Raw genomic sequence first — 27,500 nt, forward strand, 5'->3', positions numbered from 1 at the left:
AACACATGTCACGAAGGGCAGCAGTCATTAAGGAGGCTTTGGTGCTGATTTCAGATGACCCGACGGGCGATCGCAGAGGAAATTTGGTGTATAAACTTTGGACAAAAGAAGTCTTACCTGCAAATTTCGAAGAATGTCGTGAAAGCGTGGATGGTATCTGTTGGCCTAGGGGAGACGGTGTATGTCTTCTTCAATCAGACGGTTGGACCAGCTCATACGAGTCATCTCTATGTGCCGCTATCATAGCCTGCATTTGCGAATTTGGACAGGGATTTTTGAAAGAGTGCATGCGATGGATTCAGGATAATTAGATTGTAGGTCAGTCATTCCGTATGTTGAATAGGGGGTAATTACTTAAGAGTAATGTAACTACTCTTGATGGATACCACCACTACTCACATGTATGTACTAAGGATTATCATTTGCCAGATTTACCGCCGTACCCTGTCTATGCTTATGATTATCTAAATAGAACAGAGTTTTAGCAAAGAATGACTTCTCGTGGTTAAAATAAAACATTCACTAGCATTGAAATATAATGTCCCATTGATTTGGAACTTTTAACCCAAGAGATGTGTGTGACTTATTTCGACACTCAATATTGTAACTGAAGGGTGCGTATCTTTGCGTATACAGGTGCAACAAGGCGTTCTTCCACCACAGTGAACTGCAGGGCCCATGCAAGCAGTCACTTGAAGGTGAGCCCTTTCACGTGCGACTACTGCCAGAAAGGGTTTTGCCCGACAAGCTCCACCTGATCGAGCACATCAATCGGCACACTGGGGGCAACCGTTTGGGTGCCGAAGCTGTGGGAAGCAGTTTGTGTCGATCAAGAACCTCAAAGTTCACGAGAAGATACACGAACCGAATCCGTCGTACAGGTGAGTGGGAATTGGGGGGGGGGGGGAGTAACCAACTAGTGACCCTGAATGAAATGAATTCCCTGTTGACTTATATATATGTACAGGGTCGCACCCAAAAGTGGTAGAGGACTGATTTTCTCTGGCGTGAACGGAGTGGTGGAGGGGGGTCTGCCCTGGCAGGGTAAGGTGGAGGGGGGGGGCTCTTAGCAACAGACCGACACCAAACTCCGTCGCCTGCGGGCTGTCGTTGAGTGAGGACACCATTTTTAGTGAAGCAAGTTTTTTGTCCGCATCGAAAAACAAAATGAATCTGAATTTAGAGCAACGTTATTCCGTGAAGTTTTGTGCGAAACTCGGGAAGACGGCATCGGAGACCCTCGATATGATCAAGCAGGCTTATGGGGACACTGCCTTAAGCCGTTCCACAGTATTTGAGTGGCACAAGTTGTTTGAAGAGGGTAGGGAGCTCGTTGAAGACGACCATCGCTCCGGACGGCAAGAACCGACACGAATGTGGACAGAGTGAGGACACTGCTGAACACAGACCGACGCTTAACCAGTGAAGAAATTGCAGACCAGTTGGGTCTGTCTACATCCAACGTCCAACGCATTATTTCACAGGATTTGGCCATGCGCAAGGTGTGCGCCAAGATGCCGTGCCATGGCGTGCTCGTTGTCACACAGCTCCTGGCCAAATACGGCATTGCCACGTTGCCGGACCTGCCCTATTCTCCCGATCTGGCACCACCGGACTTCTTCTTCTTCTCCCTGATGAAAAGACAGCTCAAGGGACGACGTTTTTGACTCGATAAAGGCCGTTCAAGAGGCTTCGACGAGGGTCATCAACGGCATCCCGAAGAAAATTTCCAGCGGGCGTACGGGGAATGGGAGCAACGTTATACTAAGTGTGTAGCAGCTCAAGGAGCATACTTTGAAGATTATTAAGTCGATGTAAGTATATCGTCAATAAAACTCTTATAAAAAATCAGTCCTACCACTTTTGGGTGCGCCCCTGTATATATTTGACGTTTATACAGCAGGCACACTTGCTATCTTGGGTGTCTCTTCATTCCAGTCGAATGAGAGTCCTTGGAACATGTCTCTCTCATGTGGAGGGGAAGATAAGGACCATAATTACTTCATTCTCTGCTGACAAGGAGTCGGACAGACTTTCCGAGTGTGGGTGTTGTTGTTTGCTCTGGTAATGCCAAGTGCCGAGGCATGGGTATCCTTTCCCGCCCTCATGGACCGTAAATGCTCCCACAATAGTAAATCTCTCCGTCCCTGCATCAGAGCAGTACTCTACATTTTACTGCGATACAGTCCTATGGTCTGATTGCGTCATAGCGCGATGATTATGATAGAATAGTGTGTTTACGTGAACATTTCTAAATTTTCAGCTCTCAATTATTATTAATTATTTCTTCACATACGTTTGCTGTGAATTCTTCCTCTGTAACCTAAAGTATCCTTCCAACCTTTGCGCAAAATTGAAAAGTTGTTCATGGAACTCTCAAGGGGATTAAGAATCAATATTATTATATAAAAAAAATAGGGGACCTTACTTTTTGAATTGCCCGTTAGTATTTGATGTTTTAAGAGCATGAGTTAGCTTTCTAATGTCCGTATCTTTCCGGGCCACTCCTATGTGTGTATGTTCATTGATTAGAATTCCATCAAGTGTACTTTCAATCAAAAGAACCCCATGTATACGATAATTTTGTCTAATTTTCTGCAGAATACGATAAGTATTTTTAAGTTTTTACATACATTTTTCATAACCTCTGCGTTTATTTCATTTTGAAATACTAAACCGGAAGTATTCACATGAAACAGTTGTGATATTCAGTGTCTTTCATTCTTTCCGCATTGGGGCAGTGTAATAAGATGTATTGCTATTAAGTTTCAAATAGGTTGATTGCTTCCAAATGCAAAGGTATACAGGGTCTGTACAATAATTATCGGAACTGGTTACAAAAAATCAAAATTTATTGCGGTTATCATTACAATTACTTAATAATCTTCAAAATACATTCCTCCTGCATAAATACATGCATAGTTTGTCACTGCCTGCCACTCCTCAAAAGCCCAAAGCTGGAAATCAGTTTCCAGATAATACTGTTGAGAGCCTTTGTCATCACCGATTGAACTGCCTTGATGGAGTCGAACAGATATCCTTTGAGCTCCTTTTGAGCTATCCTTTAAGGTAATTACGTTGTCGAGAAAATCTTCATCTTCATGGACGCAGTCTGCAATTTCCACCCGCAACAGTTTTTGTTCCTCGCTCAAGACTTTCGGCACCAGCTTTGCACACACTTTCCTCATTGAAAGATCATCTGTTACAATGGTGTGGACAGTTCTGAATGAAATGCCGGTCTTGTCATTGATAAGGGCAATACACCTGTCAGAGTCCAAAACCTTTTTCACTTTGGCCACCTGAGCATCGGTTCTTGCGGTCGTCAGGTTTCCGACATGGTGCTTGTCTTCGACAAGCTCCTGGGCCTTCCTTAAACATTTTGTGCCACTCAAAAACTCTTGTGCAGCTGGAGGCATTATCCCCATAAGACTGTTGAATGAGTTGCGAGGGTCTCGGACGTGGGTTTCCCGAGTTTAGCACAAAACTTCACAGCATAGTGTTGCTGGACGGTGTGCTCTATATACTGGCAAGAAGACACCAAAAACAATCACACGACACATAAATCCAACTCCTGTCTCAACGCATGTCCGGAGGCATCTGAACTAAAGTGCGCCTGAGTGGTGGGGGACCCCTCTACCTCGACGGTGCGCTCCATATGCTGGCATGAAGACACCAAAAACAATCACACGACACATAAATCCAACTCCTGTCTCAACGCATGTCTGGAGGCGACTGATTTTAAGTGTGCCTGAGTGGTGGGGGACCCCTATACCCAGTCATTTGGTCCTATTCAATTCTGCCGCTCAGTTGAGGCTATAAGCAACCAGTCTCAGATGCCCATTGTACGGACACTGTATGGAGAATGGATTTTTACTGTAGGTAGTAGCACTTTTTGAGACGAATTATCGTAAATGTTAATGGTTGTATGACATTTTCGATGCTCTTTGCGTGACCTTCTTGTCTTTGCAGGTGCGAGGAATGCAACAAGACCTTCACGAACCGCTTCTACTTCCTGGGTCACCAACGCAAGCACAGCGGCGAACTGTTTGGGTGCTTGGAGTGCGGGAAGACGTTTGTGCACAAGTACAGCCTCAAGCAACACGAGGCGCTGCACAGGGAAGACGGCGGGTTTATCTGCGAGGTGTGCGGGAAGAAGTTCGACAAGAAGAACCACTTGAGGGTGCACACGATGCTGCATACCGGAGAGCGCCCTTTCGAGTGCGAATACTGCACCAAGCGCTTCCACGTTGCGTCCCACTTGCGCGTCCACCTCAAACTGCACACGGGGGAGAGGTCGTTCTATTGCGACTTCTGCGGGAAGGGATTCGTCCAGAAGAGTCACTACGTTGATCACGTCCGAGTGCACACTGGGGAACGTCCCTATGCGTGCACCGAATGCAGCAGGGCCTTCTGCCAAAGACAGCAATTGCGTCAGCACATGAAGACGCACAACAAGGGAAGGGTGCTGGTTGGCGCAAGCGTGGGGAAGCAAGCCCTCGTCGGCTGAGGTTCTCCTCACGCGGAATACACGGAACCAACAGTGCCAAAGATTCAAATGTGAAACATTTTGAGGGTCGGCTGAGAACAAATGCACTCATGATTGTAGACCACAAAAACAAAATGACCTCCAGAAGCACTCATGGTGTGGCATGCGGAAGTAACATTCCCCATCAACACATTCTGAGGTTTGTGGTCGATTCAGTATCATCCAGTGCATTTTGAAAACTATTGCACACACGTGATTTGTAGATAACACAAACAAAATGACCTCCAGAAGCACTCATGGTGTGGCATGCGGAAGTAACATTCCCCATCAACACATTCTGAGGTTTGTGGTCGATTCAGTATCATCCAGTGCATTTTGAAAACTATTGCACACACGTGATTTGTAGATAACACAAACAAAATGACCTCCAGAAGCACTCATGGTGTGGCATGTGGAAGTAACATTCCCCATCAACACATTCTGAGGTTTGTGGTCGATTCAGTATCATCCAGTGTATTTTGAAAACTAATATACACACACACACGTGATTTGTACATGACACAAACAAAATGATCTCCAGAAGCACTCCTGGTCTGGTGGCATGTGGAAGTAACATTCCTGATTCAACACGCATGCCTGCATTGGTTTGAGGTCGTTACATTGTTCATCCAGTGTAGTATTTTGAGAAGCGGATAAAGTATTTGAGACGTGTTCTAGTGTTGTGTGCTATATATGTGACAACATGGCGAGTTTAAACATAAAAAAGTGACTCAATACTGAGATCCATCGTCGTTTATAAAAGGGCTGTTGTTTATTATTATGTAGTGACGATGCTGTTGATAGGTCTACTGTTAAATATCAATGGGTAGTAAAATTTCGTGGTTACAAGCCTGGGAAAAGGCCATAATTGTTATTTGAAACACGAGCAGCGGACGTCCAAGATCACTGACCCACAGACGATATAAACATCGCAAACTTTGTTGTCGATTTGATACAAAATGACCGGTGGATCAATCAAAAGCATATATCTCAAACCATGTATTGGCATATCCACAGGTTTCGGTCAGTCTTGCAATACACGGAACCACCGCCAGTGCCATAGATTGGAACACGAAATGTTACTTTCTGACTCGGATGGCTCTCTTCATTCAAAGCAACTTTTAACTTGTTAATGTGAATTTTTTTAATCTTGTTTTTCAACGTCAATTCCCCCGCCTGATCTTACTGATCAATCGTGTCTGGGCAGTCTACAAAATGTGTTGGGGACACTGTGACTAGTCACTATCACTGTTAGACTGTTTGAGGGTCACGATTCCACTTTCCAATAGAGCAATGAATAATAAAAAATAAACATAAACACAGTAATCAACCCTGGAAGGTCAGTTTAGTAGGTTATGGTAGCGATCACCCAGTACTATAAGCCCTATTTACGGCGTGTGAAAAGTCACACATCAGAGTATGAAGGGGGGCCAGTTCCTTAATACACTGTGCCGGTTATGGTTTCCCAGGAAGATCTGGTACCTGAAAAATCACTTTAACTTGGTTGGAGCTGCAGGTGCCCAGAGTGCCTTGCCCAGGAATCGAACCCGGGACCCTCTGGTCAGCAGTCCAACGCTCTCAACCCCCTGGACTACACCACGGCACACTTATGCAATAGTAAATTGTTCATAAAATCTTTTGATAAATTGTGTTTTGAGAGATCAGGACCGTGGTATGAAGGATGTTATGTTATGTTTGGAGATGAATGTTCAAAAGTGATGGTTGTTTTATTATCTGCTTCTGCATTGTGTGATGGATGTCTCTCTCTCTGTGGGAGGGGGTAGAGAGGAGGAGGTTGACTTGACGAGGAGGAACAACAATGCCCATCAACAACAACAATGCAACCAACAGTGTGAGATGAAGACGTCCAATAACGTACAAGACAGACACTTACTCAATTCCCATTACCATTGATTGACACCCCCCACCAGACATCAGTGTGACAGAAGATGTTATTAGCAGAAGAAGAAGAAGAGTGCTGCATTGATCAGAAAACCACAGTGCATTGCGTTGTTCTTAAATACAGAAGATTAAATAAAAAGTCAACGAGAGATAGGTATGTTTATGTATATATATATATTGCCATAAGATGGTCTCCCCAAAGGTGCTGTCGGAAGGAAGACTGCTACTTCTTGTGTCTTTTGCCATCTTGACGTCTTGGGCTACATATAATAAGTAAATCTTGCATAAAATAAGTTTGCATATCCCCAAATTAGGGCATCAAATCGTGTCAAAGACGTCATCGGGTTTCCATCTTAAGAGCAATGCCTTGCGTTTCTTCTGCGAGATACGGGGAAATAAATTTTCAAAAAAGCTACTCCACCTAGTTTTTAAGACAGAATCATCGAAAACTTACTCATATTCTGAACTGCGTAAAAGTTAAAACATTTATTAATGCAGTCGTATAATGAAATTAATGACATTATAACAAAAAAAAAGGAAATTCAAATTTATCCCAGTACATAATTGAACGTAACAAATGAAGAAATTGGGTCACTAGGTGGCGAAGTTAAATTAATCTCTTTGAAAATGATTTTAGAAAACAGAAGAATTATCGCGTGGTTGCCAGACGCGGCATCATTGGCGGGAGCGTATCTTAGGACCGAGTTAAATAATAGAGAGATGGTTTGGTATACATCTTTATTGAGCCCTTCTGGACTTACCCAAGAGAGGTCAGGCACCGGGGATTAGGGGCGAACAGTCACTTACGGCGGCTCCAAGAGGGTCGGGACGGCCTTTGGTCCTTGGTTCGAAACCCCGTCAACGGGAATGGCGATGTGTCGTAGGAGTCTGATTGCGGCGGCGGACACTCGAGGGCGCTCGGGCCGACGGCAGGCTCCGGGGACAGGCAAGGGGATGGCGGAAGGAAAGCCAGACAAGGCGGGGTATGCGAGGGAGTATCCGGGAGGCTTTCCAAGATTATTCGGGTCTCCCACCGGGTCCACGTTCGTTGGTTTGCCGACGTTTCGATGGCCGAGTCGTCCATCTGTGATGGTCGAGTGCTTTAGCCTCTTAAGCTACCGAGGCGTCCTCTTAAACTCTGAAATTTTGGGGCTTTTAAAGGAACAAGATGTTGTGACGAAATACCGTACATACAATGTCACATGTATTCGTAGTCGTGCGCGAGGCGCCACTGTCCAAGAGGTTAAATCCTCAAGGATGACTGTGTCCATGCAGATCCCGAGGGTAGTGGGTTTCCAAGAAACACTCACTACGGAATGACAAATTCCAAAGAAACTGCGGGAGATGCCGGGATATGGTATTTCGTCGCAGCATCTATTTCCTTTGAAAGCCCCCAAAATCTCAGAGTTTAAAGAGAGGACACCTTAAGATAGCTTAACTGGCTAAAAGAACTCAGACCGGACATCGATAGGGATCTGGGTTCGTATCCCAGTCAAGGCAAATGATATTTCATCATCTACAGCCGGGTGTGGGCCGAGTTCCAAGGCCTCCATTCATGTTCTTGTCCTTGCTTTGCGTTTTCCTTCCATCTTGTAACTCCCAATTGCCTTCAAATCATCCTCCACATCCTGTAGCCATCTCTTCCTCGGTCTACCTCTTCTTTTTAACCCATTCCATCTTGCTATTAAGTCTAAGTTTGAGCATTCCCTCATTGTCCGTCCTTTCCAAATGGCCCAACCATGCCAGCCGCGGTGAATTGGCAAATCTAATCATGTCCCTCCCTTCTAGTAGTTCAATTATCTCCATTTTTCATTCTAATTCTCCATCCTCTCCTCCGGTAACTGGGATATAGATTCTCCTCATTGATTTTCTTTCATATTTTCCAAGAATTTCTACATCTTGACTTGTTAATGTCCTTGTCTCAGTTCCATAAGTCACAACAGGTCTTAATAATAAGCGTTTTATAGATCTTCAGTTTTGTATTACTTGATTGTAACCTTGTTTTGAGAAGTGCAAGGAGAATGATATCTTTACCCCGTGAAATTGTTGCATTGGTAAGAATGATGGTTTGTTCAATGTGTTATTTACGTTTAATAGCCTTCGAAGAAAAGAGTTCTATCAAGGGCTATCTTAGCAATTTTGAGATAATTCCACAAAGTTTCACCCACGGTCTATTTGGCTCAAATCAAAGGGTGTAAGAACCAGTAAATTCTAATTTAATAAACTCTTAATTCAGGTAAGTATGATGGTAAGACGCAAGCACAAGAGGAAAATTACCGGGAATGAAATTAAAGGTAAGAAATTTGAGAAAAATCTCTCGTTAGACTGTGATTGACTCGGGTCACGTGATTCGCAACAGTCGTCCATCAAATCATCAAGCGCTTTCCCACGGAGCACACTTTGAATAAAGATCTTTTTATCATGCTTTTGGAATTTTTATCACTTTTTTTTCAAAATCTGCATTAAGTATTTTTTTATTTAGCATAGACTGCTTGTTCGATAACTTTTTCATCTGAAACACGAAAACTGTTTCGTTATGGATTGTAATTTTTTGGGAATTATCGCTATAACCTTTTTCTGAAAACCACGGGGTTAATCGAAAGGATGACCCCTTTGTCCTCTAATCAAACAATGGACATTGCAAAGATAATAAAGAGGGTATTCCGAGAAGTACCCGACCCAACAGAGAAGAAAACATGAATTTTAGAAAAAATGCATTTATTTTTCAAAATAATCTCCTTTTGAGCTCTATATACACCCTTCTCCCAGCGATGTTCAAAAGTTCGATACTCTTTTTATTATAATAAGAACTGCCTTGTTCGTCAAAATAGCCATTAACTAAGGCTGACATCACTTCTTCACGCTTTGTAAAATCTTTGACCATCCAAGCCAGTTTTTCAAAATTTGCAGATGCAGAAAATAATATCTAAGGGGGCTAAATCTGTCGAATATAGGGGTGCATTAGGTATGAGCGATTCAAACTTTAATTCATAAATGTTTTAGCCACTACAATAACGGATTAGTTGATCTAGTACATTGTCCTGATGAAACAAATACTTTCTTCTCAGCCAAATTCTGCCGCTTTTGCTTGATTTCTTCGTTCCAAACGTTACAATAAATTTGCTATTTGTTTAATTTTTTAAAATCTTAGTAATAATTTTACGAAATCATTTTTCTGAAAACCTTTAAAAAAAAAATTTTTTTTAAAGTTTTTTTTTCGATCTAAATTTTGTTGGAAATCATTCAAAATTTCGATGTTTTTCCGTGAAAATTCTTTGGAAGGTTGAAAACTTTTTGGAGAAACAATGACCATTCTTTAGAACTGTTATGCAGTCGCGTGTTGCAGTACGCATGTTAAAAAACACGAAAACAGTTTGATCGTTAAAAAATAGAGTCAAATCAATTTGAACGAATGAGTTACGTCCATTCAATTTAAAAAAATATTAAATTCATTAAATATTAATACTAAAATTAAGTTTGAAAAATAAACTAACTTTATACAACATTTAGAAGAGTAATAATAAAGAATAAGAATTAATTAGAATTAATGTTCTTTTTGATCGCACATTAATGAGATATGAGAATGTTATTTTGTTAAATATCATAACTTCATATAAATTGTTTCAGGATTAAATTCTTACTGTTCTCTTTTGGAATACTAACATGTGAACGCAATCATCGATGAGAAATATATATGCAGGGAATATTGGGTAAATGGGGAATTATAAATATACATTAATTACACAAGTAGAGTACTATGGTCACATCTACAATCATTCGACGGGTTAATTTTATTGTAACGGTTTTGCATTTGAACGTTGGACAGGGCGGGTAAATAATAACTGAAATCATATTGTCATGACGACAACCATCCTGATACTCAATCGATGATCCTAGTCCAACAATTGACGAATACGAACCTAAATTTCTGTCGGTTTTGCTGGTTGAGCGTTGTCTTTGTCGTGGCCATCTTATTCCCGTGGCCCTCCTTAGAAGGAGGCCTTCTTTAAAACACCTCGACACTTGAGTGAGAGTACAACAGAGCACGGAGTCCCCCAGAGTAAGTAAACCTCACCAATCATTTTGTCCCCTCTACTCAAGAGAGAGATTTCAGTTTCAAAACACAATAACTTATTGTAATCGCTTAACATTGCTCGCATTGCATTGGTCGAAGGGGGGGATGGTCGTTTGACCGTTGGGGAAGGGACGGTCATGATTCAGGAAGGGAGATTGAAAACGAGGATGACGATATTGGGCTAGCTGTAGGTCTTCAATTGTGATGTTGTGTGAGTTTTCGTGTATGTGTTGGGCGACATATGATTTGTTGAAAGGATTGAACCATCCCCCCCCCACCTTCGACCTTCAAATTTCCCAAGCATTGAACCTTTCTCCTCGCCCACCCACCCGTGCTTCCTCCCCCATAACCTTCCCCGGTCCATTACCATCTCCCCCCCCCTCCCCTACTTAACTGTTACTTATATATTTCGGCTCCGACTAATTTCATCATTCTTCTCTGAAGAGGCCTGCTTAGCAGGCGAAACACCTGGTGTCAGGTTTTTCGGCACTATTTACAAACTAGGAAGACACTGTGCTTACAGTGTCTTCCTAGTTTGAGTGACGGGTCACTGGCGTCGGGTTTCCAACCCCGTAAACCCTGAGTGTGTGTGTGTGTGTTTGCGACTTGCGAGGGTCAATTTGTTTTGCAAATACCGGAGCGAGGGGAGTAATTGTTAGAACTATTTATTTTATATTTCATTGGTCTGAATGACGGGTCACTGGCATCGGGTTTCCACCCCGTAAACCCTGAGTGTGTGTGTGATTGCGACTTGTGAAGGTCAATTTGTTCTGCAAATACCGGATCGAGGGAGTAATTGTTAGAACTATTTATTTTATATTTTATTTGTCTGAGTGACGGGTCACTGGCGTCGGGCTTCCCGCCCCGTAAACCCTGAGTGTTTTGTGTTTGCGATTCACGACGGTCAATGTGCCTACATATACCGGAGTGATTGAGTGATTGCTATAACTTTCTCGCTCCCTGTAAACCCCCCTTCTTTATTCCACCTATTAGTGCCCTTAAGAGTACGGCTTTGGGTTTTATATTCATTCGGCCGTTGTACGTTCTTTATCTATTTAACAAGTTATACTTTTACGATATAGTTACTGTTACATGTGACATGAAATTTTTACTTGTGACGGTAACAGGTAACTTCAGTAGTTTTGTTGCATACTGATCGCAATTATAAATAAAAATAATAAAACCTCTCCCAAACAACAATATATAAAGGTCGTGTTCAAAATACCAGGACAAGCAGCTGCCGCACTATGGGCAGTAGAGATAATAAAATACGATGCATTTGGAGTTTAAGGGGAAAATATATATATATATATATATATATATATATATATATATATATATATATATATATATATATATATATATATATATATACATACACACACATATATATGCGGAATAGTTTGCCTCTGAGACCCAATGAGGAGACGCCTTCTGTGCTTGGCGGATCGTCGAGCTGTGCGTATGGTCTGCCAGTTATGTTATAGTTTCTGTTGTCCTAGTTTTTACTGTTACTGGAAGTTACGGTGGAAGTGTACCGTAACGGCGCACTATAATGGCGCTAGTTTGACACGAGGAGCCGTCGTCTGTGCTTTGGCGGATCGTTGAGCTGTGCGTATGGTATGCCAGTTATGTTATAGTTTCTGTTGTCCTTTCTTGTTTTTAATGTTTATCGTCTGACAATGGAAATTGACGAAATCACCCAGCAACGAATCAACATATAAAGTTTTTACGGTGAAGTGCTGTCGGAATTAAACTGCAATGTACTAACAGCTGTTTAATGCGGTGACAATGCTCTTAAGAAGAAAACATCCGTTTTCTAAATGAATTGAAAGCGTTTTATTAAAGACGGCCGAGGCCGACGGCCCATCTTAATGGCAATACGCCATTAAGATGCCGCAAGACCGTGACGACCTTCAATACCATACCTGCGTTGACATTGAAAACATTGATCGTGTGTGCAATGGTCCCTTGTCCTTCTTACCGATCGTCATTATAAACTGGAATCCGAATGATAGCTGATATGAACTGAATTTGGGAAAATCAATAGCGCACACACACTACTCTATTACAACCGAATGACATGATTCAGCAGTTGTTTTTCTGTGGGTCTAAACAATGCTTGACTGGGATCTAACATATATTTCATCTATTAATTGGACACTCCAAAATCATCGGAATACGTCAACAGCAACTCGGTTTTTTGGGATTCAACTCTTAATTATCATTTAAAAAATTTTCCTCAAACCAAACAGGAATTTAAGTTTTGAAAAATCAAATTTTATACATGATGAAAATTGGATTTATACATTGTTTTTTTATTTAGACACCAAAGTGAATGATTAGAATTTATTATAGGTAAAGCACGTTTTGAGGTGACCATGTCGGATAATCCAAATTGTACTATATTCAATTTTTTCTATACGAAAATAAAAAATGTTTAGTTTATTTTCCTACAACTTCAAGACGTGCATTGATACACGTCTAAAATACACTCATAAGATGAAGTATAAAACTATTATAGAGACACAGGTTGAGTTTACTGATGATCATAAGAGTTAATTGAATCATAATGTGGATGGAAGTACGTAGAAAAAAGGGAAGAACATAAGGTTTTGAATATTACAACGAGAAGCAGTTGATTGAAGACATAGAGTGGGCAAGGAACTCTTCTGGGCATAGCACACATTTATTTCGCATGACTGAATGTGTTTCTATATCTCTCATTGTGCAATCACAGCTAAATTAAACCATATAACATTACTCTCACATTAACCACAGTCGCAATAAGACCAATTTTCAAGCCGATTAACGTACAATATTCTCCAAAATGGTTGATTGTCCTTGCATATCAGTTTATAGATTACATTCACCGATTGAAAAACTTATAAATTATGGTTTTTGCTGTAAATTCAATCCATTTAACAAGTCATACATGAAGTTCCGTACAGTTTACAATCATAAGTGTAGTCTAGTTTTCAAATTTCCCTGAATTTTAATTGGCCGCCGAGTTTCGATTTTCATTGTTGTTCGCTACGTCCCTTGCGCTCTGTCGTATTCATCTGTCTTAGTGACAATTCGGTGTTGTTGTTTTGACGTTTTGTCTTGTATTGCTCGACCCGTCACCGATTTAATCTTTCTTTTAATCGGAAATATCAAATTTTAAGCCTTTGGTATGCCTATTTATCCATGGGAAACTTTGAAATTCCTTTTTTTGTTAATCTATCGACCTTGTAAACCCTAAACCCGAGGTTGCAAATCGAGTATTGATTACTGTATTTGTTTAAGCTTAACTTAATGGATCCAATGTATGGAGATACTTTGTGTAGGTTTTGTCTTTGTGGTAGCGAGAGTTTGATAGACTTGTTCGAAGGAAATGGACAGCACGGATTCATCATTGAAGATGCAATTGAGGATTTACTTCGATTCAAAGTTAGTGAAGGTCCATTATGTATGTCGTAGATCTATTAAAAAATTAAGTTCCATACGTCTAAGTCACATTCTAAAGCTTGGAGAGCACCGTAGATAGTACTTGATAAGTTTTCTGACCCAAAATCCAAACGAAAAACGAATATTTTTCATATTATGTGGAATTTGAGACGTGACTTCACGTAAAATATGCTCAATATTTTTATGTTACTGTTGAATTTTATATTTTGGTGACATTTTATATTATTTATACGTATTAAAAACCCCGGTGTGAGATCTTTTCCTCAAATAGCTTCCACCGGCTTCGTCTACGGTCGTATTTACTGGTGAATTCTTTCTTGCAACTACATGAATATTGATATTGTCCTCTCAACTTTGGCCCAAACGATCCCGAATTAGGTTATAATGTTCGGAATACGTTTATTAATTGATATACATACTCCTTTTGCATGCAGTTTGATGTTTCATTCATGATATTTTCATAAATGAAGGGTTTATTTTTTCGTATGGTATTCCCCACTGATGTATGTTTGCTAATCATTTTTATGTGTCAGTAACGAATAATCCATTTGTCTTATACTTTGCGTATTATTCTTTGCTTCATGACATATCTTGTGCAATTATCTGTTTAAAATGTGTCTTTATCTACAGGCAAACGGATTATTATTATTATTATTATATATGGCGAATGTCCATCATATTGATATGAAATGTGATATGTCCATCCATGATATGGAATGAGAATCAATATTAATTAAACAAAGGTTATGCGATTTTCTAGAAAGAGAAAGGCTAAGCTAAACATTAAAATAGGAGGGCAAAAACTAGAGCAGGTAGAACAGTATAGACAAATCTCGGAAGTGTTATTTGGACCAACACAGTCAAAGTAGTGGGGACGTAAGGAGAAGAATTGCGCTATTAGGCAAAGAGGCAATCACACAAGGAGGAGGGAATTAAGATGATAAGGGCTTTGAGTAAGGATGTTAAGAAAAGACTCGTTAGAAAACTTTGATATGGGGCGTAACTATGTACGGCGCGGAAACGTGGTCATTGAAGCAGGAGGATAGACGTAGATTGGAGGCTTTTGAAATGTTGGTGTGGAGAAGAATGGAGTAGGTGAAATGGACCGAAAGAAGGAAAACAAATTAGGAAGTACTTGGTATGGTGGGCGAAGAGAGGGGTTTGTTGGGAGAAATCCTATTGAGGCAGGAAAAGTGGATGAAGGGGGTATTGATCGTCAATAGTGGGATGTTGAATAAGACTGTAATAGAGGGGAGGATGTAAGGCAAATGAGGAAAAGGAAGGAACGGGATAGGGATGTCTTGGATAGGGAATAGAAGGGAGGAAGAAAGTACTCAGAGATGAAGAGGGACTTGTATGTAGAGTGGGATGCTGGATTTTGTGTTTTGGTAGGAGTCTCAAAATATGTATTTAGTAGCTGTGTTTATCGAAAAACCTACCTTAACCGGTTGATTACCTTATTGTAATAATATGTGGATGATGTGTTATTAATTTCACGACTTGTATGTGTTAAACTTAAGAATTTGTATTATTTGAGCGTAAGTTAAAATTGTAATGGGCGTAATGACGGAATAGTGATGAAATTTTCTAGGATTTTGATTTTAATTTAACGTTTCGCTAAAGATTTTCCGGACACAAGTTGTTTTAAGAAATTACGAGTACATGAAAGATTTCACTGTGTGGTGTTATGAAGATTTCGCCATTCTTCTTTTGATGTTAGCGGTGATGTTATCAGGACGTGACTTGATTTAATACCAATAGGTATCCGTAGCGAAGTTTGCGGGACAAATGTTTTCTATTCGCGTCCCGCGAAACGAGATTTACTGAACTTTTAATTCCGGAAAAAATTATAATCTTACACGGACTTCAGAAAAACAAAATAATCCTTAATACATTGAAAACTTATTACTTCTCCGTAATTTTCACTTTTTGACTGCTATCATTTAAAATCAAGGGAGATTATTAACCATTATCACGAAAAATATAGATATTTAATGATTCCGAATTTTTAAATACGAGAATTCTGTAATCCATAGTTCCTTTTGGTGATCAATTCTATTTGAAATGATACGTTGTCCTCTATGTACTTAGCATTTTTCGAAATCTTAATTTTTGAAATAAACTCGTACGCAATAGGGAAATGGAAGTTTCGTTTTTCGTCTGTTCGTAATTAATTTTCGTAATAATTTAATTTTTCCATTACAGGTACATTATATATAATTAATATTACCGACGTTCGGAATGGGGAAATATTTTCCTGTTTCAAAATCGAATTAACTTACAAAATAAGTGTTAAAATTTGAAAACTAAATTAGAATTATCCACGAACAATGTTTAAAAATCTGCGAATAATATCAAGACCTTTTTAATTGCTCGCAATTTCCTGTCTCAGACTTAACAGTGATATGAAACGACAACTCATTGGATTAATTTTAATATTATTTGATGAACTATTGTAATTTTTAATGTGTGTAATATTGGATTGCGAAGAGTCAATGATTTGGAAATCGATAGAATATCTACCATTGCTTGTAGTTCACTGTGAGAGATTTACAAGTTTGTGTATATTATAATTAGAATTACAGATACATCTCTGAAAGTGTTTTGGATCAACACGGTATCAAAGTAGTAGGGGCGTAAGGAGAAGAATTGCGCTAGGCAAAGAGGCTTTCACACGAGGAGGAGGGAGTTGATGAGAGGGACATTGAGTATATTAAGAAAAGACTCGTTAGAAAACTTTGATATGGAGCGTAGTTCTATGTTTGGCTATGGAAACGTGGACATTGAAGCAGGAGGATAGACGTAGACTGGAGGCTATTGTAGATATAATGTGGGTGTGGAGAAAAATGGAGAAGGTGAAATGGACAGAAAGAAGGAAAACAAATGAAGAAGTACTTTGCATGGTGAGAGGTGAAGAGAGGGGTTTGTAGGGAGATATTACTATGGAGGCAGGAAAGTGGATGAAGGTGGTATTGACCAGCAATAGTGCGATGTTGAAGAAGACTGTAATAGAGGGGAGAATGTTAAAGCAAACGAGGAAAGGGAAGGAACAGGATAGGGATGTTGGACGGGATGAAGGGAGGAAGAAAGTACTCAGAGATGAAGAGGGACCTGATATAGAGTAGGATACTGGATTTTGTCTTTTGTTAAGAATTACAAAATATTTATTTGGTAGTTGTGTGTCGATCCAAAACCTACCTTAACTGGTATATAACCCCTTTATAACAAAGCATATACATACATAGGTTGTTAAAAAAGTATTGACTAAAAATTTATTGATATTTTCATAGATATATGTATCTGCTATATATGTATGTGTAAGTACACAATGCTCACTTCTCAATATTCCCTTCAAAATAGTACTTATTTTCCCTTACATATAAGTGCATCAACACACAGACACTATTTTGCCTCTGAGCAAGCGGCCTCTATTAACTGACAATGACGGCTCGAAGGAGGCTCCCTGGTAGGCAATAAGGATACCTAGGACATCTATCGGTTGAAGTAGGTTTTTGGATGGACATAATTACTAATTAAATAACTTGTGACCCCTAGCAAAACACAACTTCCTACTCTATATCAAGTCCCTCTTCAGCTCTGAGTACTTCCTTCCTCCCTTGATCCCCTATCAAAGACATCCCTATCCTGTTCCTTCTCTTTCCTCATCTGCAATTAACAGTCTTCCCTCTATCACAGTCTTCAACATCCCGCTGCCATCAGCAAACCTAACTGATTTTAAATGAATTCCCCGCCCACTTTCATTCCTACCTCGAGTTCTTCCCATGCCTCTTTAATCACTTCTTCTGCATACAGGTTGAACAGCAACGGTGATAATGGGATACACCCCATGCCTTACACCTCTTCCCAACACTGCCAACCTGACTCCCCGTTCCCCACTCCCTCTTGAGCAGTCTGAGACATGTACAGGTTGATAAGATTAGCCTCCTGTCCCTCCAATCTATTCCTATTTTCTGCAGAATACTCATTAGTTTTTCCCAATTCACTCTATCAAACGCTTTTTCAAAATATACGAAACAGGCAAATACCTCGCGGTTGTGTTCTATATTCCTCTCGATTAATAATCTCATTACTGCAATTGCATCATGCGTCCTCTCCCCTTCCTAAACCCTTAAACTGATCATCCCCTAAGTAATCATTTGCCTTACTCTCTATCCTTTTGTTTATGATCCTGAGAACAACCTTAGCTGCGTGGGATATCAAACTTATTGTCCTGTAGTCCTCACATGACGTAGCCTTTACCTTCTTATTGGTTTATAGGAACTAAAACTGACCTCACAAAGTCTTCCGGCCAGATATATACTATTCATATATATGTATATATATATATTTCTATATATATATATATATATATATATATATATATATATATATATATATATATATATATATATAGATATATATATATATCTATATATGTATGTAGAAAGTTGGGAGAATGTTAATGGCAGACTAGGAAGTAAAGGGATTGGAGGAATAGGATATGATACGGATAGGGAATGTGATGGAGGAAGGAAGTATATATGAGGGTCATCCGGAAAGTAGTACCCGTTCGTGAAATAAAGACACAAAAGTAAATATTAACAAACATAAAAAATTTTATTTGAAAGAGGATACTTTAAACTACTTCTCAACATAATCTCCAAGCAAATTAAGGCATTTGTCATAACGTGTGACAAGTTTCTGTATTCCTGCTGCATAGTCCTTCGCCGCCAGCTCATTGAGATACGCGAGGGACCCATCTTGCACAAATTTTTGCATAATGCAGATGGTGTTTAACAATTTCATGAACAATTGTTCGAGAAACATTGGGAAAATGCTCACAGATGTCATCAATTGTGACGCGCCGATCGTTCCTCACGAATTCGTCAACTGAGCTCACCAGTTGGTCTGTAATGACAGACGGTCTGCCCGAACGCTCATCGTCGTGTGTGTTCCCCCTCCCCATGTTGAAGTTGCGACACCACCGCCGAACAGACGACTCGTCCATTACATTGTCTCCATACACCTCCTTTAATTGGCGATGAATATCACATGGGCGAACGTTTCTTGCATTGAGGAATTTAATCACTGCCCTCACTTCACAACTGGCGGCATTCTCAATTTTTTTAAACATTGTAAACAATCACAGAAACAACACAGGCAATGCTAGCGTCACGCAACTTGGCTCAGAGAAGGCAGACAAGCCACTGAAGCTATCTGACCTCGTCCAGCGGCTACTCGCGTCGTCAGCACTTCATGCGGCACGAACGGGTACTACTTTCCGGATGACCCTCGTATGTACGGAGGTGAAGAGGTTCTTATTATATTGGGCAAACGTGCACAGGTTGTGTTGAGTTGAGTATGGCTTAGAAATGTCATAGTGTAAAGTTTGTGCCCATCCAAAACCTACCTTAAACTATAAAATAATTACTTTTGGCTCCTAAATGCATTAATTTCAGTTGAAGTTATTTTACGATTTGTGTCTGCATACCGAATGATTATCTCAGTGCTAATTGTTTCATTTCGTACGTCGTCCCAAAAACAAAAGGTTTCAAAGACTGATGGCTACCCACCCTTCATCTGCTCCATCTGCTTCGAGAAGCTCAACAGCTTCCGTCTCTTCAAGTGCCAGTGCAATGACTCGAGAATGGAGTACGCAAACAGGTGCTTCAGGAAAGGGAGCTACGGAAACAACGAAATACACAACATCCCGGTGAGCGGAATAATACCTTCATCATCATCTTAGACATTTAACAAACGTTAATGCCCCTCCTGTTTATATGCGAAAGTAATCCCAAAAGTAAGGTCTTTGAATTTTTTAGAAATGGAAAAAAACCATTTGTTTTCTATGATATATACATACATCATTTTAAAGATTGATTAATTATTAATTTTTCTATGTAAACACCATTTTGGTCGATGAATTTTTGTAGACACTGTGACGGTTTTTGTAAGCCCATGTCTTACCAGCTGGCCACCATATCCTTGAGGAAATGTTGGACTTAATCTCTTTGTCGGAGCTGAATCACCTTCTGGCCAAGCGTTCTTTCAACTTGAGGAACTGGTGAAAGTCGCTGTGGGCCTCTAGGGTGTGGGGCTTAAAGTTCGAACTATAGGGTGTGGGGTGATGGACAATGTCCCAACCAAAGTCTTGCAGGAGAGCGACGGTTTGGTGGGCAACATGTGGAGAATGCATACGCCCTTGCTCAACATACCTCTTCTTCGGTTCTGAATTGCCTGTCTTGAGTTTTTTAAATGTTTTATAGTACCTGTCAGCGTTTATTGTGGTCCCAGCAGGCATGAAGTCGACCAATAATACCCCTTTTGGATCCCAAAACACACAGTTGCCATGACTTTACCGGCAGACTGCATTTGTTTGCATTTTCACGGCTTGGGCGGAGAGGGATGCCGTCACTCACATGATTGTCATTTGGTGTGCAGTGAAGTATGCCCAGGTTTCATCATCCGTGATGATCTAGTCCAAAAATCTTTCCATTTCATCTGCAAACTGGTGAAGAAATTCAAGTGAAGAATCAACTCGATCATTGTGGTGAGCTGGTACGACATGGGTGGATAAAAACTGTCTCGGCATTTACAAAAATGCATCGACCAAAATGGCGATTGTGTTAGAAAATAGATAATTGATCAATCTTTAAAATGATGTATGTACATATCATAGAAAACAAATGGTTTTTTTCTATTTCTAAAAAAATGGAGACCCTACCTTTGGGATTACCCTCGTATATATATTCACATGGATAAATAGATGTTTTAGAAAAAGGGATAGGAACACATACATCAAGGACAAATGTGGGAAGGGTGGAGAAGGTGGAATTGAGAGCAGATCACAAGCCAGAAAATATATTTCCTTATATCTATTTATCCATGTGAATGAGTATTTATTCGCCCTTTGGCGGGATTTCGTGTTTGAATGTCTATTTGGCCAATGTGGCTTGTCTCTTTCCTCTGGCTATGCATGCCACAAAATGCACTGTTCCTTTCCTGTATGATGTTGTATGATTGCTTACCTACTGTCCTTTCCTCTTGTGTACTGTCTATTTCTCCTTTGGTGGGTGAAACAGCTCCCTAATGCCATCTCTTGGCAAAAGATTCGGGGCACTCGGTTGCTTAAAGCTCTGAGGGACAATGAGGCATATTCTAAATTTTCAGTGGCCAAACCACCTTCCTCTGGGGAAAAAAAGGATGGAGGAGAAGATTCCAAAAGAGGAGAGTATGCAAGAGGAAGGTGGAGAAAGGTTAAGGGATGGGAAGGTTTGGCAATTTGGGAATAATATGGAAGGGGATGAAAATATCTGTAGGTTGGGATAATTAAAATTTAATATTTATACCTGGTTCATTCCATGAATCGAGGAGCAAGATGTATGCCTGTTCTATTGCTTTGAGTTTGAAGGTATGCAGGAATGCTAGAATTGAGACACGATAGCATTTATCATAGAGTGTGTTAAGTTGGAGTTATGTTTTGGGATTAGAAACATCCCAATCAGGGAAGAATTCTTGCATGAGATACAAGGTGGTCAGTAAATCCTTATTTTAGGGGTGTGGTACACTGTTGAATGTATAAGGCAAGGCATAGGCACTTATGGAGATGATCTCATGTTCACCAAGTTCAAGTTAAGCAAGTAGGGATGAATATATCTGGAGATAGAGGTAATTATTGCTTGATATTAAACCCTGGCTCATGCAATGAATTGAGGAGCCAGATATATGCCTGTTCTATTGTTTTGAGTTTGTGTGGAGGGTCAGAGGGTGGTGTGTTCTTCTGTAATGGATGTTTTCCTTTATTTTGCAGCCAAACTTCAGGTGCATCAAGCAGGAGCCAGAGGATGCCATCAGCGAGGGCTTTGTCCCGTGTGAGGTGAGTAGGGGTTATGGGTGCCCCTTGAGAACTAAAATAGAAGCTGGACGTTCAGCCAGTCACAACCATATGGTGCACTGGGATATTGCGTTCATTTAGTGGCAGTTGGGGGATGCTTAGATATCAATTCAATGTCCAGTCATTGAATGGTCTCCTGTTCTTCTTTGCACATCAGAAATGGATACTGATGTGTGTATGTAAGCAGGAGAGATAATCTTTGATTTTGAAAAAGATTTAAAAAATTTAAAATCCTCCCTCTAATACTTAGGTCGTCTAAGCCATTTCTATCGGATTATGATGTTATATATCAGTTTATATCTATGTCATCAAGAGTTCAACTGTTCCATTTCCTGGCTGCATTTCGTAGGTGGGTGCAAGCTGTTTTTTCGTAAAATATTTAAAAAATCACAAATGATTATCGTGATGTTGAAGTTACAATAAATGGATGTAGGTAATCATTTAACCTTTATACTTCCTGGTGTTCGTGGATATGACGTCTTACTTGGTACCTTAAAATATTTATATTTTTTAATTTAGTTTTAAATCATCTATGCTATTGTATTGCATTAACCAAAACCATTAATTATGAACTTACCCAAGAATAAGTAGAATGAATCCAGGGGAAATAATTCATAACAGATAACAAAAGTAAAACTTACTAAAACTCTTCAAAAACAGTGATGTCATCTCAGCTCCTGTGCCACGCTTCCGGTACACTTCCTGTACCATGGCATCAACAGGACCCGGGTTCAAGGCACCGTTACGGCCTCTTTGAAACATAATCTCCAAAGTGGTCCCAAATGGTACTCGAACTAAGGGTCGTACTTGGGTCGTACACAAAGGCCCAATGTCTCGTCACAAGTAGACCAGTTATTCTGAATACAATTCGGGTCACTTCCCGACAGTGGTCTAAGAGGTCAAAGAGGGCAAAGAGATTGCAGAAGACACAAGAAGTAGCAGTCTTCCTTCCCCATTGCACCTTTGAGGAGACCATCTTATGGCAATATACGAGGGTCATCCGGAAAGTAGTACCCGTTCGTGCCGCATGAAGTGCTGACGACGCGAGTAGCCGCTGGACGAGGTCAGATAGCTTCAGTGGCTTGTCTGCCTTCTCTGAGCCAAGTTGCGTGACCCTAGCATTGCCTGTGTTGTTTCTGTGATTGTTTACAATGTTTAAAAAAATTGAGAACGCCGCCAGTTGTGAAGTGAGGGCAGTGATTAAATTCCTCAATGCAAGAAACGTTCGCCCATGTGATATTCATCGCCAATTAAAGGAGGTGTATGGAGACAATGTAATGGACGAGTCGTCTGTTCGGCGGTGGTGTCGCAACTTCAACATGGGGAGGGGGAACACACACGACGATGAGCGTTCGGGGAGACCGTCTGTCATTACAGACCAACTGGTGAGCTCAGTTGACGAATTCGTGAGGAACGATCGGCGCGTCACAATTGATGACATCTGTGAGCATTTTCCCAATGTTTCTCGAACAATTGTTCATGAAATTGTTAAACACCATCTGCATTATGCAAAAATTTGTGCAAGATGGGTCCCTCGCGTATCTCAATGAGCTGGCGGCGAAGGACTATGCAGCAGGAATACAGAAACTTGTCACACGTTATGACAAATGCCTTAATTTGCTTGGAGATTATGTTGAGAAGTAGTTTAAAGTATCCTCTTTCAAATAAAATTTTTTATGTTTGTTAATATTTACTTTTGTGTCTTTATTTCACGAACGGGTACTACTTTCCGGATGACCCTCGTGTATATATATATATATATGTGTATATATATATATATATATATATATATATATATATATATATATATATATATATATATATATATATATACAATACACACCTTTCTCTCGTTGGCTTTTTATTTAATCTTCTGTATTTTAAGAAGAATGCAATTCACTGTGGTTTTCTGATCAATGCAGCACTCTTCCTCTTCTTCTGCTAATAACATCTGCTGTCACACTGATATCTATGGGGGTCAATCAATGGGAATGGGAATTGAGTAAGTGTCTGTCTTGTATGTATTGGACGTCTTCATCTCACACTGTTGGTTGCATTGTTGTTGTTGGTGGGCACTGTTGTTCCTCCTCGTCAAGTCAACCTCCTCCTCTCTACCCCCTCCCACAGAGAGAGAGACATCCATCACACAATGCAGAAGCAGATAATAATACAACCATCACTTTTGAACACTCATCTCCAAACATAACATAACATCCTTCATACCACGGTCGTGGACTCCCGAAACACAATTTATTGAAAGATTTAATGAACAATTTATCATAGCATATCATTAATTGCTCAATTGGAAAGTGGAATCCTGAATGTATGACGCCACCTTAGAACAAGGGTCCAGTCTAGAAGTGATTCGCAAACCGTAACGGCCCGCAAAGAGCTATTGCGGGTTTTATTGCTTTCCCAAGATCTCCCATCTCCCTTTCCCTTGACAAATCACCCCACTCCTGCCATCTGTAATGGTGGAAAAACATATTCATTCTACTTATTTTTGAGACAAACCCTGTATTCATGCAATCTGGTCCCCATTTAATCGTCTTGTAAATATTTATCTGCCAACTTTATTGGAACACGTTCTTATTCTGTTTATTGATGTTATTAATGCTTGTTCTTGTTCTAATTTTATATATATATATATATACATATATATATATATATGTATATGTATATATATATGTATATATGTATATATATATATATATATATATATATATATATATATATATATATATATATATATATATATATATATATATATATATATATATGTATATGTATATATATATGTATATATGTATATATATATATATATATATATATATATATATATATATATATATATATATATATATATATATATATATATATATATATATATATATATATATATATATATAGAGGTATCTGAAATAGAGTGTACTATAATATGTGTGACTAGTACTTACACCAAGATGGAATATATCCTGGTACTTAATATTAGCCTTGCGATGAGAGTATGGTCACGAGCTAATTGCAATGGCCGAGTCAGCTTATTTCAAGAGGAAATGACGACGGGACAATGCAATCAATGGTCGTATCATATAAAGCATTGTGTTCACTGTGCAGTGATTGTCCTAATGTTTGTAATTCCCATTTACGGTGGTTGGTAATGATCAATTTCACTGTTTCTTACATCCGATGACTCTTTGTGATTTGACGGAATATTCGACCATTTGCAAATGAAAAATCATCCTCAAATGGTTTGATGCATTTTTGGCAAAGACGATGATGTTGTGGCTGTGAACTTATGCCCACATGCTCACTGTAGACCACACACATACAAACAAAATGATCTTCATGGCGCACTCCTTGTCTGGTGGCATGTGGAAGTAACATTCCCCCCCTCAACACGCAAGCATGTAAGTGCATTAGTTTTTTAAATACACTGGATGAATGTAATGACCTCAAACCTGCAAACGTGCAGGTTGAATGGGGGAATGTTACTTCCACATGCCACCGGACCAGGAGTGCTTCTGAAGGTCACTTTGTATGTGGTCTACAAAGCATGTTAGCTTTTAAAATACACTGGATGAATTTTGCATCCTCAAGCATGCATGTTGAATGGGGGGAATGTTACTTCCACATGCCACCAGACCAGGAGTGCTTCTGAAGGTCACTTTGTATGTGGTCTACAAAGCATGTTAGCTTTTAAAATACTCTGGATGAATTTTGCATCCTCAAGCATGCATGTTGAATGGGGGGATTGTTACTTCCACATGCCACCGGACCAGGAGTGCTTCTGAAGGTCACTTTGTATGTGGTCTACAAAGCATGTTAGCTTTTAAAATACACTGGATGAATTTTGCATCCTCAAGCATGCATGTTGAATGGGGGGAATGTTACTTCCACATGCCACCAGACCAGGAGGGTATCTGAAGGTCATTTTGTATGTGGTCTACCAGAATGTAAATGCGTTAGTTTTTTAAATACACTGGATGAATGTAATGACCTCATACCTGCAAACATGCATGTTAAATGGGGGAATGTTACTTCCACATGCCACCAGACCAGGAGGGAATCTGAAGGTCACTTTGTATGTGGTCTACCAGAATGTAAATGCGTTAGTTTTTTAAATACACTGGATGAATGTAATGACCTCATACCTGCAAACATGCATGTTAAATGGGGGAATGTTACTTCCACATGCCACCGGACCAGGAGGGTATCTGAAGGTCACTTTGTATGTGGTCTACCAGAATGTAAATGCGTTAGTTTTTTAAATACACTGGATGAATGTAATGACCTCATACCTGCAAACATGCATGTTAAATGGGGGAATGTTACTTCCACATGCCACCAGACCAGGAGGGTATCTGAAGGTCACTTTGTATGTGGTCTACCAGAATGTAAATGCGTTAGTTTTTTAAATACACTGGATGAATGTAATGACCTCATACCTGCAAACATGCATGTTGAATGGGGGAATGTTACTTCCACATGCCACCAGACCAGGAGGGTATCTGAAGGTCACTTTGTATGTGGTCTACCAGAATGTAAATGCGTTAGTTTTTTAAATACACTGGATGAATGTAATGACCTCATACCTGCAAACATGCATGTTAAATGGGGGAATGTTACTTCCACATGCCACCAGACCAGGAGGGTATCTGAAGGTCACTTTGTATGTGGTCTACCAGAATGTAAATGCGTTAGTTTTTTAAATACACTGGATGAATGTAATGACCTCAAACCTGCAAACATGCATGTTGAATGGGGGAATGTTACTTCCACATGCCACCAGACCAGGAGGGTATCTGAAGGTCACTTTGTATGTGGTCTACCAGAATGTAAATGCGTTAGTTTTTTAAATACACTGGATGAATGTAATGACCTCATACCTGCAAACATGCATGTTAAATGGGGGAATGTTACTTCCACATGCCACCGGACCAGGAGGGTATCTGAAGGTCACTTTGTATGTGGTCTACCAGAATGTAAATGCGTTAGTTTTTTAAATACACTGGATGAATGTAATGACCTCATACCTGCAAACATGCATGTTAAATGGGGGAATGTTACTTCCACATGCCACCAGACCAGGAGGGAATCTGAAGGTCACTTTGTATGTGGTCTACCAGAATGTAAATGCGTTAGTTTTTTAAATACACTGGATGAATGTAATGACCTCAAACCTGCAAACATGCATGTTGAATGGGGGAATGTTACTTCCACATGTCACCAGACCAGGAGTGCCTCTGGAGGTCATTTTGTATGTGGTCAATACATGGCTGTGTGCGATAATTTTATGGTTACCCCCACATAAATTGAAGGAAAGGAATCTTAAAATCCTCTAGCTTTCGTTCAATTAATGTTGTGATGATGTCACTTGACGACAAAGGTCTTTTTTGCTTTTAAGTCCATTTCAGTCTGTCAAGTGTTGTGTCTAATGCGTCAGTGCTTTTGCGTTGTTGTCTCCTTGCGCAGGTGTCAATCAAAACGGAGTCGGAGGACATGTCGGGAGGGTCGCTGGTGTTCAAGGAAGTACGGGAAATTTCGGACGACAATTATTCCGAGGTGAGTGAACACATGCTTTGCGTGGATTGATTTATTGCGTTTTGAGTGCGCAAGGAAGGGCAATTGAGAGCAAGGGAAAGAAAGTGTCT

The 27,500-nt window shown here is 40.0% G+C and overlaps 2 protein-coding genes across 2 annotated transcripts in view; both read left to right on the plus strand.

The window, feature by feature from the left end:
* LOC139691724 (uncharacterized) overlaps positions 1-4,299 on the plus strand; it is a 39,939-nt gene extending 35,640 nt beyond the window's left edge. The window contains exons 8-9 of the mRNA XM_071589578.1: positions 637-881; positions 3,970-4,299. Coding sequence (XP_071445679.1) covers positions 637-881; positions 3,970-4,178 — 454 coding nt within the window. The 3' untranslated portion in view covers positions 4,179-4,299. The remainder of the gene's footprint in view (positions 1-636; positions 882-3,969) is intronic.
* Positions 4,300-13,631: 9,332 nt separating this feature from the next.
* LOC139691740 (uncharacterized) overlaps positions 13,632-27,500 on the plus strand; it is a 28,095-nt gene continuing 14,226 nt past the window's right edge. Inside the window, exons 1-4 of the mRNA XM_071589595.1 lie at positions 13,632-13,934; positions 19,501-19,665; positions 21,763-21,828; positions 27,322-27,411. Coding sequence (XP_071445696.1) covers positions 13,800-13,934; positions 19,501-19,665; positions 21,763-21,828; positions 27,322-27,411 — 456 coding nt within the window. The 5' untranslated portion in view covers positions 13,632-13,799. The remainder of the gene's footprint in view (positions 13,935-19,500; positions 19,666-21,762; positions 21,829-27,321; positions 27,412-27,500) is intronic.

The sequence above is a fragment of the Hetaerina americana genome, unplaced genomic scaffold, assembly GCF_022747635.1.
Source record: "Hetaerina americana unplaced genomic scaffold, ioHetAmer1.1.p SCAF_39, whole genome shotgun sequence".
Taxonomy (NCBI): Eukaryota; Metazoa; Arthropoda; class Insecta; order Odonata; family Calopterygidae; genus Hetaerina; species Hetaerina americana.